Source organism: Melospiza georgiana, chromosome Z, assembly GCF_028018845.1.
Source record: "Melospiza georgiana isolate bMelGeo1 chromosome Z, bMelGeo1.pri, whole genome shotgun sequence".
Taxonomy (NCBI): Eukaryota; Metazoa; Chordata; class Aves; order Passeriformes; family Passerellidae; genus Melospiza; species Melospiza georgiana.
Window position 1 is genome coordinate 3,521,939 of NC_080465.1, and position 13,400 is coordinate 3,535,338.

Consider the following 13,400-nt stretch of genomic DNA (forward strand, 5'->3'; position numbering starts at 1 on the left):
GGAGCTCTCGGAGGAGCCCAGCGCTCCTGTGCCAGACCCAGCTGGCGGGGCAGGTGTGCTGGCTCATCCTTGCCATCAGAACCTTTTGTGGAGAACGGAAGGAATGCGCAGAACCCGCTTTGGGACCAGCTCTACCCTCACCGCTGGCTCTCCGAGAGCCCCGTTCCCTCCAGCAGCCGCCAGCCCTCACTCCCTCCTCCTCTCCCCTTCCCTCCTGCCATCCCCTCTTCCCGGCCCCGTCCCTCCCTTCCTCTCCCCCTCCCCAGCCCCTCACCGGCACCGGCTCCTCCTCCGCCCCTGGCGCTGGGCAGGGGCTTTTCGCTCCCCTCTCGCTCTGCCTCAGCACGTTTATTTAGCCGCGGTTAATTAGCGTCTGGTTCTTTTTTTTTTTTTTTCTTTCTTTCTTTCTTTCTTTCTTTCTTTCTTTCTTTCTTTTTTTTTTTTTTTTTTTTTTTTTTTTTTTTTTTTTTTTAAGGGAAAATTCAGCGCGGTTCCCTTAGATTTCCTGTTGCGGCGGAGTGGGCGGGGAGGGGGAGAGAAAATCCAACTATTCACCTCTTTTTTCCCCCTTCTCCGCAGAGGGCTGTCTGCGAGCACAGTGGAGCCCGGGCTTTGATGGCACCGGCCGGGCAGGCTGGGAAGGACACACGGCGCGTTTCCCGCGGCTGAAGTTTCTCCCCGCCCGGGGGCCGCCCCGTGCCCGCTGAGGGCGGCGCGGGACCCGCGCTCCCGCCCGCGGCTGCCGGCCCGCTTCCCGCCGGAATAGCCGCAGCATGGGCAGGCGGCGGCGGCTCTGGGCACAGCGCTGGTGCTTCTTATCGCTGTGCCTGGGCTGCCTCGTGCTGTGTGCGCAGGGAGCGGCCGGGAGGCAGCAGCGACAGCCGCAGCAGCAGCATCGGCCGGCGCTCCGCGTTCCCTCAGGAGCGGGCGGCCCCTTGGCCGCTACCGCCGCGCACCGGGAGGACGGGGCCGGGGGCGCCTCCGCTCGGGTCCGCAGGCGAGGACAGCACGACGGGCTCCGAGGGTAGGGACAAGGCTGAAACCCCCTTCCCCGCCGCCTGCGTGCTCCCCAGGGCATGTCCCCAGCCAGAGCCCCTTGCCGGCGGTCCCGGTGTGTGTGCCCCCGGTGCCGCTCTCCCTCCCGCCTCTCTGAGGCTGCGGACTCGCGGTTCGATAAGCGGGAGTTTGGTGCTTGCCTGTGGAATCTGGCTTCCTAATTAGTGCGATTTAATTAAACGCTGACCTTGTGGGGGGCCTAGATTACAGCTAATGAATTGACCCCATTGGGCTCCTTGGTACAGGGTCTTCCGATATTGAGACGCTTAGACGCTCACTGTTTTGGAGGGTTTCTACAAAGAAATTATGCAGAGTCGGTTTGGTTTTCTTCTGATGTTTCAGGGACTTCTTGGTATTAGCTTATCCTTATGAGAGGGCATCCCTTCTGTCTAGTGTCAGATGACAGCAAGAAGCTCGTTTTTATGGCAGTGCTTCTCAGACTTTGAGTGAAAGCAGAATCAAACTCATCTCTTCCATATCCTCAGTTATTGCAAGAAGGATGAATGTTACCCACCCTTGCCTCATCTACCTCTCCTCTTTTGTATTAATCAGTTGAACTAACCCAAAAATAAAATCTCTTGGAGGAAGATTTTTTTTTTCCCTTTGGGGAGGATATTTTTGTAGACAACTTCGCTATGCAGTGTTTTGTTTGTTTTATGCAGCTAGATTCTTCCCGTGTGTGTATGTAAAACATTAAATTCTCTTTGGAGTGCTTCCTGTTTTCCTGTACACATTTATTGATTTGTCTGTGTTGCAGGCCAAATGTGTGTGGTTCTAGATTTCGCTCCTACTGTTGCCCTGGGTGGAGGACCCTTGCTGGAGGGAATCAGTGCATTGTTCGTAAGTGTCTGGCTGCTTCTACTGCTCAGGGCTTAATAAGGAGAGTAAATATTCTCCTACGAGTCACACTTATCCTTCAGCACAAGAAAAGCTACTTCCAGTTCTGTGCTTCACGTTATTTTTAGGCAATAATATATTTTTTTAGGAAAAATAAACCAAGATGGAATTGCAGGTCCACGTTCCTTGTAGCTGAAAGGGGCTGTATGTTGATAAGAGACATGTCTCCACCTAGTTTTTAAAGAAAACCCGTGACAGCTCAGGAAAAAAGTCTGAAACTTTGTCAAATCAAATGCTGAACTGTAGTAACAGGGGGAAAAAAAGCCAAAAGGTTTTGATATAGGCAAATCAGATCTTGAAGTTCTCTGAAGCTTGGAATTACAATCAAATAGAAAGCTCCTTTACATCTGGGATGCTTACTGTCTTGGCTGTTATTTTTAGTTGTGTTTTGATGGCTGTCAGGCATGTAGACTGGCTGCTGGCTGGTACTGTGCTGACAGATGTGACTTTTGACATACATGGTATGGCAAAAAAATAAAAAGGAAAAAGGTTGTGTGTGAGGGGAATGTGCTCAGAACTCTGGTGGGATGATGTCTTTGGGGGTGTTTACAATGAAACAGAAAATGAAGTTGAGATTTCTCTGTGTTAGGTAACAGCTGATAGTAGACAATGCCTCCTTCAGACCTTAAATTTTTAATCTGTTGCCATTTAATTTAGCCTGTCGCTGTCTGTTTTGTTAATAAGTATGCTCAACTTCAGAGTGGAGGTCTTTGTCATTCTCTATCTGATTAACTGCAGGTGTGCAGGACAAAACTGGGCAAGGGAAGGGTGATAAACCAAGGTTACTTTTTATGATTCCAGGCCTCCCTCACCTGCTCACATCTGTTGGTTTTACATGGTTAGACTTGACTGGCTAATATTGGGGATAACTGTGCCATGTAACACTTATTTTCACCTCAAGCTGACCCAGAATTTTCCAGCGAAGGATTATGGTGCCATTCAGAGGAAGATCCTTTTATTGATGTTGCTGTGGAATAAAAGGAGTTCCTCACAATGTTCTTTTCACGTTTATCAAATCTTTCAATACTGGTTGCTTTGCTTTAATGTAAAGTAGAGATTTTAAGAAGGATTTGGGCTGCCTATTATGCTGTTGATAGGCTTTTCAGATTCAGCTGTGTGTCGGGCTCAAATGTGTTTAGGGGCTTTCAACAATCCCTACAAGATATCCTTTAAATTGTCTCTCAATGCCTCTTAAAAGGCCTTGCTCTCAGGCCTGCCACATCCAGAATAATCTGTTTTATTTTTAATTTATGTGCACAAGGGACATCTTTTAGCTCCTGCCTGCTTACTGGACTCTAATTGCAGTAAGCAATTGGAAAGAAAATTGCACTTTCTAACATGTTTATAGGGTGAATGATTTTGGCAGAGCAGTATTGTCTGTGACACTTTTCTGCTTTTGGTCGAGGTTTAAGTGTACGCATTTCTATGCTGACATTTAATGTCTGTGGAGATGACATTCCCTTTAGCTAGCGTTTTTCACCTAGAAAAAACCTCCTGCACAGGATGCTGGACAAGGTATCAAACTTCTTATTGGAGATGTGCTGGTTATAATTGATGCATACTTTAACTGGTGATTTTAAAGTGGTATTTCAATGAGGAGAAATCTATGAGCCAGTGGTAGGTGAAAAAGAAACCATCCTGACCTGACAGCGTTTCAAGGTGGTGATGTGGTGGTGGTTGTTGGTGGTCTGTGGCGCATTTATGATTAAAAGTGATCTTTTGTCTAAAAACCAAGATTTTAGACCTTGGTCTGAAAGGTCTACTTACTTTTACTCTTTTGTTATGCAGAGTAAACTGTTCTGATGAAGGCATATTTAGGATATGGCCCTAAAGTCTATGGCTTTCAGTTTGGTAAAAAAATTACTCCTTTGCGGATAATAAATTAAGAAATGGACTAAATGTAAACCTTACTCTATCAAGAGGTTGACATTGTAGTATATAAAGATGGACTGAACAGGAATATCAAAAAACAACCCCATTTCCTGTGCTCGTCAAGTGCTCTAAATCCACATCCTGGCTCATGGAATCGTATTTTAAGTCAGCCCGTGGCACGTCTCTAATTCCAGTTAAACAGAAAAATCCCATAAACTCTTTGACTTCTCGTGCATTCACATTTGGGACATTGTTGTAGCATGTAGATGACGCATTTTTGCGTCTTTTGGATGCCCAAAGAGTGGCGTGTGATCTTCTCAAGGTATTTGGTTGTAGTCCTTCAGTGCTGCCAGATTATTTGGTTCTCACAGAACTCTAGGCCAATTTACAAAGAAATTGTGATTCTTAGGGGTTTTTTGGTGGTGGTGTTGGCTTGTTTTTGAGGATTTTTTACTCTACAAGCTATCTGTTGCACAATGTATGTCTTTCTGAAATCCTCTGTTGTGCTATAGTGACTCTGACTGCTTCAGGCTCTTTTGATTCATTTGCTGCTTGACCAGATGGATTTGATGTATTAATTTGTATCTGCTTTAGAATAATTTATACTTCTAGATCTTTTTTTTTTGTGGTTCTGTCACTCCTTGCTGTGCTGGATGGTGAGTGAGAAGGAAAAGCAGGAACTTGGGGTCATCATGGGGATGGCACAAGGTCAGGCATGCAACACGCCAGGTGTGGGCTCAACAGGCTTTCCTGGACTTTTTATGCTTTTTAAATAAAAGTGTGGGAGGTACCTGAGTGCAGGAAACTATATTTAGGGAAACACTACAAAGTTGCAAAGTCCAGCATTTGCACATTGACTTCCCGCCAAGCTTCTTTGGGCAAAGGATGGATAATCGTGGGAATAGGAAAAAAAAAAAAAAAAAAGACCCTAAAATGCTTTTAAAATGGTGATTGTAAGAGTGAAGCCCATAGTGCAAATTGGCATTGTTTATATTCCTTCAAATCTTGGGTTCTTGGTAATGTTTTCTCACAGGTCTTGTGGTCTAAAAGACGTGTTTTTAATGATTTTACATTGCTTGCATAATTGGCTGATACTTCTAACTGGGCAAAGAATTGATTACCTGATTTCAGTGGTCAGGTCAGTGTTTGAATATGCGTGATTTAATTCTGATTGTCTTCAAATTTGTCAAGAGATACTAATTATGTCAATATTCAGTTCACTTTATGTAACTTAAAATTGCTTTTGCATGTGTAATTGCTGTCCCAATGAAGTGAGTTTTCAAGAGTTGGTTTGTTGTTTGTTTTTTTTTTTTTTTTAAGCCTCAGGTTTCTGTTAATCCCTGTCACCTTCTTTCTGTGTTCTTCCTCAGCAATTTGCAGAAATAGCTGTGGTGATGGATTTTGTTCCCGTCCCAACATGTGCACTTGTGCCAGTGGGCAGATATCACCCACCTGTGGATCAAGACCTGGTAAGCACTTAAGTGTGTTTTCATCAGAGATTTCATTGAAAGTCATTCTCTTCAAGTTTCAGTGACAAAAATGCCAACTTCCTTAAAAACAAGTTCTCATTACTGCATGTGCAAGTGTAAATTATGCTTAGGTAAGACACCTCGAGTTTGTTATTCCACACGTGCCTGTTTACTCTGTGTGACAAATCTAAACAAAATATGCTTAAAGAGAGAAGGAAGTTTACAAATGAATGTGTGTGGTATTCACATTTCCATTGAGTCCATTCTGGTAAGAAACCAAGATTGTACAGTTCTCAATGCAGTTAAAAGTTCTGAGTTGCAACATAATCGTAGAAAGCCCCTCCATGAGTGTACACCTGAAATATGCGGCATAGGTGGTGCAAAGCCCGCCATTCGGGTCCCATCCCCAAGGCTGTGAAAGGCCGTTCCTTGGTGGTGCTTTTGGCTGATTTTGGGTCTCTCCCAGCAGCACGGCAGTGCAGCATCAGCTGCAGGAACGGCGGGACGTGCGTGGATGAGCGGTGCCAGTGCCAGAAGGGCTTCTCTGGCGCCCACTGTGAGCAGCGTAAGTCGCAGCCGGTTTGCTTGAGGCGCAGTGAAACCCCTGAGAGAGATGCTTGTTTTGGGGTGTGGCGTTCAGCTGGCAGTCATTTCCTGCATGAGGTGCTTTTGTGCTCTCTAAAGTTCAAGTTAACAGTTTGGAATCGCTGAGCGATTTCGGGGAGCAGCATCACTGTGCGTCCCCCTCTTCACACCAGATGTTCGCCAGTTTTCCATTCTCCCTTAACAAAGTTTTCTCTGCCTCAGAACAATAGTCTCACTGCTGAGTTGGAGAATGTTCTCCTGTTTTCTACTTAGTCTAAGGAAAAAAAGGATTGAATATGGTTCAAGCTATTGGATACCTTTTTGGGTTGGCACACAAACTAGAAAGTGAATTATTTGCCCAGCTTTACCTATAACAGCACAGTGTTTACAAGCTGCAGCAATTTAGCAAACAATAAAAGTCCCTAAAGGCTGCAGAGATGAAAAAAGACTCAAAAGTGTATTCTGAGGCCAGCTGACTACTAATTAGGAGATAAATTAATTCCATAAAGCAGGCTGAAAGAACTAGAGACAGACAGAGGGCAGCTCTGCAAAAACCAGATGGGCTGAATAGTGTGGAAGATAATTTTTTTGCCCTAGTCATTTTTATTAATGCTGGAAAAACAGTCTTGTTCCTGCTTTAACTGGATAAAACTCTCTAAAATTTTAGCAAATAGTTGTAATCCTCACCTGTGACCCCAGTGAAGTTTTGTATTCAGGGTTGCTGGTCCCTTCCTGCTTTTGTTAAAATATATTAAAACATATTGTTAATATATCCAACACCTGAATGTTCTCAGACAAGGCAAGTTTCCAGTGAATAAATAAAAAGATGATTGAATTTTCAAGTGGTGACCCTGAATCAGTCCAGAAAATCTGAACAAACCCTGGAGATTGGTTTCACTGTATCATGTAGTTAAAATTTCAAGCAGGATTATGAATAGGTGTCTTCTAGACAGTCTTAAAAATGTAAATATGTTTTAATTTCTATTTAGAAAAATTTAATTGTATATAATCGAGTTCTTGCTGAAGTGCCGTCCATTAATTCAGTAATGTAACACATGCAGCAAAATATCTTCATTTTATGTGTGCATTTTCAGGAAAAGGTAGTTCTGTTTGGTGGTTCTTGGTAAGGCTTTATCACATTTCCACCCAACAGTTATGCTCTCCACTATGATACAGGAGTCATGTGTACCTTTTTTTCAGTTTGAAATTATTACCTTCTCTAGGTTTCTGAGGTTCTTTTGCCCTGGATACTGAAATGTGTTACAAATACCACATCCAAACTGAGGAGACACATTTAGGAAGGCAGCCTACTGACTTCGAGACCAAAAATGGAAAAGTTTAAAAATATTATGATTGTCCTGTAAGCTGAAATGTTTTGATTTGGAAACGTTTCATGTGCTAATTTTGGACAATTTTGAAGCCAAGACCTGAAGCGATGACTCAGAAAGTAGCTAAAGTGATGGTTAGTTAAGGCACTCTTTTAATGGCATTTTTCAGCCTCTCTGAAGGACTCTTCCTCTCCTCCTTTTGAACAGAGAAAATTCAGTGGTTTGGCAGGAAGCTTTGTGCTTGATTTAGACCATTGGTAAAGAGTATGAGTGGGTGCTCTGAAGTTCCATGACAGTAAAATATCTTTTCCATCTAAATGTACTGTGGATTTATAACCCTTTCACCCCACCCTGCTTCCTTCTTCACCACAAAAAAAATTTTTTTTCTGGATATTTTAAGAAACACAGGGGTTTTTAGGTAAAGAGTGATAAACAGGTAATTCTTTACCTTTGCTTTTAAACATCACTCCTCCTTCCAGCAGCATCGACTCTGAGAGATGCTTATCTCTCTCTTGGACTCCTTTCTCTTCTCAAAAGGTTTGTTGCTGTTGTGACTGAGCAACACAATATGCCCAAAAAATGCTTGAGGTTTGATAGATAGGTAACTTCAGTGAGGGATAATAAGTTCTTACATAATTCTTATGAGTGACTAGAGCTGCGCAGCTGATTGAAACACACTGAAGTTGGACCTGTGCTGCTAATCTGTGCCGAGCAGCTGTTTGCAGTTAATACCAGCAGGTGCTGATGGAATTTGGTGTGCACAGTCCTTGCTGGTGGAGGTGGCAGGAGGGGGAATTTGGTGTGCACAGTCCTTGCTGGTGGAGGTGGCAGGAGGGAGATCAGCTCCATCCTCAGGCCTAGAGGGGCTTAGAGCAGCGGGAGAAAAATGGGAATTTTTTAAAATGACGCACGTGTTGCTCTGTAAATGCCATTGCCGTGGCGTTATTAACCTTTCTGTCTTGTTTTGTTAATTGAAGCTGTCTGTGAGAGTGGCTGTCAGAACGGAGGGAGGTGTGTCGGGCCCAACCGCTGCGCCTGCGTCTACGGCTTCACTGGCCCTCAGTGCCAAAGAGGTAAAGGGGATTTAAGGAAGGAAGCTGTGAGTAGTTGTATACGAAAAAAATGCTGTGTGTGCATTGCATGTCTATTTGTAATTTTAGAAAGTGTCTTCTTTTTTTTTTTTTTTTTTTAATTTTTTCAGTTTGGCAGACACATTGAGCATTGACACGTACAAAGTCTAATTGGTAGGAATTTCAGCTCATTTAGGCTGCATGTTTTGTCACACAATAGTTAAAAGATTAGATGCCTTTTGCTCTCTGCTACATAAAATAACAATCCAGCAGAATTGGTGGTGGTGTTGGGATTGTGTAAGTCTAGATAATTGAACATTTTTTCCCCTGTGTAACATCTCTTTCATAAGCGGAACTTTGGAAGTAATTTGCTCTGGTTAGTTGGGAAGAAGTCAGAGAAGGACTGAAAAAAATAACCAATTACCAGGGTTCAGTTCCTAAACCCATTCTTATTCTAGAATGCATCTCAGAGGTGTCTTCAGAAGGGAGTCCTGTGGAAATCCCTTTTTCAAATTCAGCTGTGAAATGCTCAGTGCTGTGTATAAATTTGGAGAAATACCTTGAAAATATATCTTGCACCTTTTTATGTTTTTAAATTTTTTTTAGCATTTGTTTACTGTGAAATGGGAATAAATTCCATGGAGGTAAAGGAACTAGAAAGCCACACACTCCTGAGAAAGCAGGAGTTTCTATTTGCTATTCAGGCTGGTTTATAGACCCACTAGGTATCACAGGAGAAAGAGGAATCAGTTTGTTTGTCTCTAGCTTGTTGTTGTTTGCATTCTTAAACCTGATTTGCAGTTTTCTATTTATCCCATTTCCTGTAGTTATTTCTTCTGAAGCAGGCACAAGGACCCAAATCTTGCATAGTTTGGTTAGCGGAGAAATAGGAAATAGTATTATGTTAAAAATGTATTAATACTTACAGCTGTTTTGTAGCCATTCAGAGGTATGTCTGTGCACAGTGTATACGTGTGTAAAATAAGAGGTTACCAAGTCTTTCTGTTTGGAATGGATTTTCAAGGGGTTGGACAAGGTTAGGGTAATTTCTAGTTTGGGTCTTGCTTCTAATGGATCTTAACACTGCAAATTCTGCAGTCTGGGCTAAGTGTCTAAGGTGGATTATACTTCTGGCTGAACTGTGGCATGATAGAATTGCAATATTCAAAATAGTTCCTTTTTAATGTAGTTGATTGCACTCAGAAATGCTTTTTATTTATTGCCAGACAACTTGGTAAGCTTGCTTTTTATCCTAGAAAAAAGAAATCATTCCTAGTTAAGAATTTGCTTCTGTTCCCCGACTACATTCAGGGCTGTGGAATCGTATTGATGCATATGACAGACTCCAGCTGTGATGATGGCTCAGAGTTTTTAGTAATGATTTTTATACTTTAAATTGTTTGACCTTCAAAGCTTAAAAGATTCTACTTCACTTGGGTGTTGCAGCCTAACTTTTGTGATGTTGAAAGGGTTCAGGTTTGCCTTCTTGCCATTCATTGTGAAATCTTTAGCTGCAGAGTTCAAGCCCTGTACAGGAATTTAAACATCAGTGTTTTGGCATCCATATTTCCCAGCTCTCCTTGAAAGTCCTAGGTTTTCAATTTTGTGTGGAGTGCTCTTGTTCTGCAAGAGTTCATCTCCCTTATGTGGGTATTTGAAAATTGAGTTATTTCAATTCAAGGTTTGCATTTTATTGCTTGAAATTGGAGGTAGTAACCCAAATTTCCTTCTGTTACTGTCAATAAAATATAGCATATACAATTGCATATATAATAACTGTCTAATCTAATATCTAATATAGCATGCTTTTACAGCTTTGATAGGGCTAAGTACAATTTGCCTAACCTTGGTATTGCACAGACCTTCTCATACTCAAGTAAAGAAGTTACTAATTTATTTTACTATTATTCAGTTAAAGAAAGGTGACTCCTATAGTATATCCTGATAATAACTATAAAAAGTATCTAAGTGGTCATTTTCTTTATGCATTACATGAGATGGAGTATGTGAAAGTATTGTAAAAGATGCCTTAGATGCCTATTTATTTCAACAGTAATTTGTAATTTATGCTTTTAATGTAATAGTTTATGCTTTCCAATAAATAGCAGAATGCAGTGGTTTCTTCATCAGTGGGTTGCCATAGTTGCCTGAAATATTTTACAGCAAGAAGTGTCTCAGTGGTTTATTTTTAAACTGAATTTAGCAGCAGTTCATAACTCTGAGTAAAATTTTATAGTTTAAGGATATGTGAACTTCCCTTGCAGATCACCTCAAAGTTATAAGAGACATTGTTTTGTAGGTTTTATTTACATCAGTGTGTTTTAAACGCACGCTTTTTATGGTTCTGTAAATTAAGTTCTTTAAAATTAGGTATTTTCTTCCTAACACAGAACATGTGTGTGTTTCCTTCAGCGTGGCCTCCCAGCCTAAGCTGTAGATAGAATGTGGTTGGTTTTTCAGCTATCTGGGCTCTGAGCAGACTAATTTCCGGGCTGGAGACGGGAGGCTGAGCAGTAACTGATGACTGGCATGATCAGAGTATTCAGCTTGAGGCTTTCTGCTGGGTTAGAAAGAGAGAAGAACCTGTTTGGGAGTTCCTGCTTTTGCTGATGTGTGTGCTGACCTCTTATATTTCCTGTCAAATCTGGTCTCTGGTCAGCAAGCACCCAAGATCCAAGTTTTTTGTGTGGTGTCTTTAAAGAGGGGAAAAAAAAAAAAAAAAAAAAAAAAAGTGTTGAAATTTCTGCAGTTGAGTTTTCCCAGAGAAAAGAATAGAAAAAAAAGAAAGAGCAACAGAAAAGGAGGCCTCATTCTCAGTTGTTCATGTAAGGACAATTTTTTTCCTAGCATCACCAATTCTCTGGTTTCTCAACACTGTAAATGATAGTAGTGTCACTGCTCATGGTTTGTGTGCATTTTTTAAAATTGATAATCTTCAGAGATAGGAAGCTGTGGAAAAGCAAGCATGTTTTCTTCCTTCTTTATCATGGGATAAAGGAGAGAAGTAGGGAGAAAAGCAAATCTTGTCACTGATGTAACTTTGCCCCCATCCCATACAGAGGGAGGAAGAGCAGTTCTTGTTTACCCCATATTAAGTGGCTCATAATGGGAAGCAAAAGGGTTTGGAATGAGTAGAAATGCACAGCTTAGGAAGAGCATCCTTTTGAAGAGGGAGGAGAATTTCACATAAAGCTATCAAGCTTTGACAGGTAAGAAATGGGGAAAAATAGGAAGTGTGCAGTATTTGAATAGCAACTTTCCAGTAGCTAAAGGGAGCCTAAAACAGATCTGGAGAGGAATTTTTTTACAGGGACAGGTAGGGTTAGGACAAGGGTGGTGGCTTTCAACTGCCCGAGGGCAGGGCTGGCCGGGATCTTGGCAATGAGGAATTGTTCCCTGGCAGGGTGGGCAGGCCCTGGCACAGGGTGCCCAGAGCGGCTGGGGCTGCCCCTGCATCCCTGGCACTGCCCGAGGCCAGGCTGGACACTGGGACAGTGGGAGGTGTCCCTGCCATGGCAGGGGTGGCAGTGGATGGGGTTTGAGGTCCCTTCCCACCCAAACCATTCCAGGAGACTAAAATTCTATTAGTACAACATGAGATAAAGCGTTTTTCTTTAAGCTGGGCAGTGGGTAAAAAAGCTGTCAACAGCACAGAGAAGCAAGTAGGACAAAGCAAAAAGCATCCTCAGCTAAAGTGTTGTTAGTAATTGAGGCAGAAGAGTAAAGAATAATACAGAACTGAAGTGGACACACACTGAGGCAGCTGATGGGCACAGGGCTTATAGAGATGTTTGGGGATAATGCATGTGTTTAAAATTAAGCTAGCGTAGCAAACTGTCACACATTTGTATAGTAGCCAATACTTCTCAAATACAATTTTATTATAAAGAGGAAATAAAATGTATATTTAATCTGTAGTGGTGCTGAAGATCTATGTGCTTTAGTGACAGTCTAAATGAAGCAACAGAAAATGTAGTTCCTTAAGTAATGTCTTCTAACAAGTATTTAGAAGACCTCTTAACTTGACACAGCTTTTCCTGGTTGATGCTAGCAGTACCATGAGGTGCTCAACAGCAAAAATGTTTTTTGATCAGCAAGCTCTTCTCTTTTTGTGGGAGTCTTGGGAAGATAGATTTTAATTTTGCTGTGAGGTTGTTGTTTGTTTTTTTTTTCCCTTTATTAATGGCTGCTATCATCCTGAGCCAGAGTAGAGGTTTTTTTATGGTCTTCCTGCTTCTTTTCTTTCAGTGTACAATAAATGAAAGAGTGACCTGCTAAACATCAGTTTAATTCATCTTCAGTCTAATTTTAGCCTTTGGGAAGTGCAGCATGTGGTCCTGGGTTATTTTGTACAGGTTCATAAAGAAGTTGTGCAAGGCCTGTTGAGTGATGAAAAAAGTAATTAGTTTACTGTAGCATGCTCAAAACTACATGGCCCAGTTCACAGGGGATGTTCCTGCTCACTGAGGGAAATACAAGTGTTAAATCATCAACTTGAAGCCTAATTTAACTAAAATAAATTAAGTTCCGTTTAATAAAATTAGCTAAAAATAAGTCAGCAGTAGTTTAAAACTACAGAATGTGAAAATCTTCCTACAATTTGCAACTTTCACTATTCTTCCCTTTTATCTTAATTTTTTTTTTAAGAAAGCATTTCTGTCAGCTTTTTCAATGCTTAGCTGAAGGCTGATTGCAGGCAAAATGCTGCAATGGTCATGTTTTGTTACAGCAAAAGAAGCTTCAGTTTAGACTAAAAAAACCCCAGTGCTTCTATTTGTGTTGGAAATAGTAGAGATAAGAATTGCAAATACCTGCAGCAGTAAGAGGCAAAGCTTCATCTGGCAGGTGAGTACCTGAGACAAGACATATAGTGAGATATGGGGGAATAAATAAGTACAAGTATTTGAATAGGTTCTTCTCTGTTGGAAGGACTTGTTAGATATTTTGGAGGGGTTTTTTGAGGCTAGAGGTGCTGTCAGGTGTTAGTAACACACACGTTTAAGTGCAGTCCCTGCTCACCAAGCTCCTTTTTGTGCCGCAGATTCTGGCGTGTGGATACTGGCCCACATCCTCCCCCGATGGACCACAGCAGGGCAGATGCAAAAAGCTGCTTTCCTGCCCTC

At 41.9% G+C, this 13,400-nt stretch overlaps 1 protein-coding gene across 2 annotated transcripts in view; it reads left to right on the forward strand.

The window, feature by feature from the left end:
* Window positions 1-773: 773 nt before the first annotated feature.
* The window catches only part of FBN2 (fibrillin 2), a 123,014-nt gene continuing 110,387 nt past the window's right edge, over window positions 774-13,400 (forward strand). For both annotated transcript variants that reach the window (XM_058043486.1, XM_058043487.1), the window contains exons 1-5: window positions 774-1,024; window positions 1,814-1,896; window positions 5,196-5,294; window positions 5,764-5,859; window positions 8,185-8,280. In XM_058043486.1, the coding sequence (XP_057899469.1) occupies window positions 774-1,024; window positions 1,814-1,896; window positions 5,196-5,294; window positions 5,764-5,859; window positions 8,185-8,280 (625 nt within the window). The remainder of the gene's footprint in view (window positions 1,025-1,813; window positions 1,897-5,195; window positions 5,295-5,763; window positions 5,860-8,184; window positions 8,281-13,400) is intronic.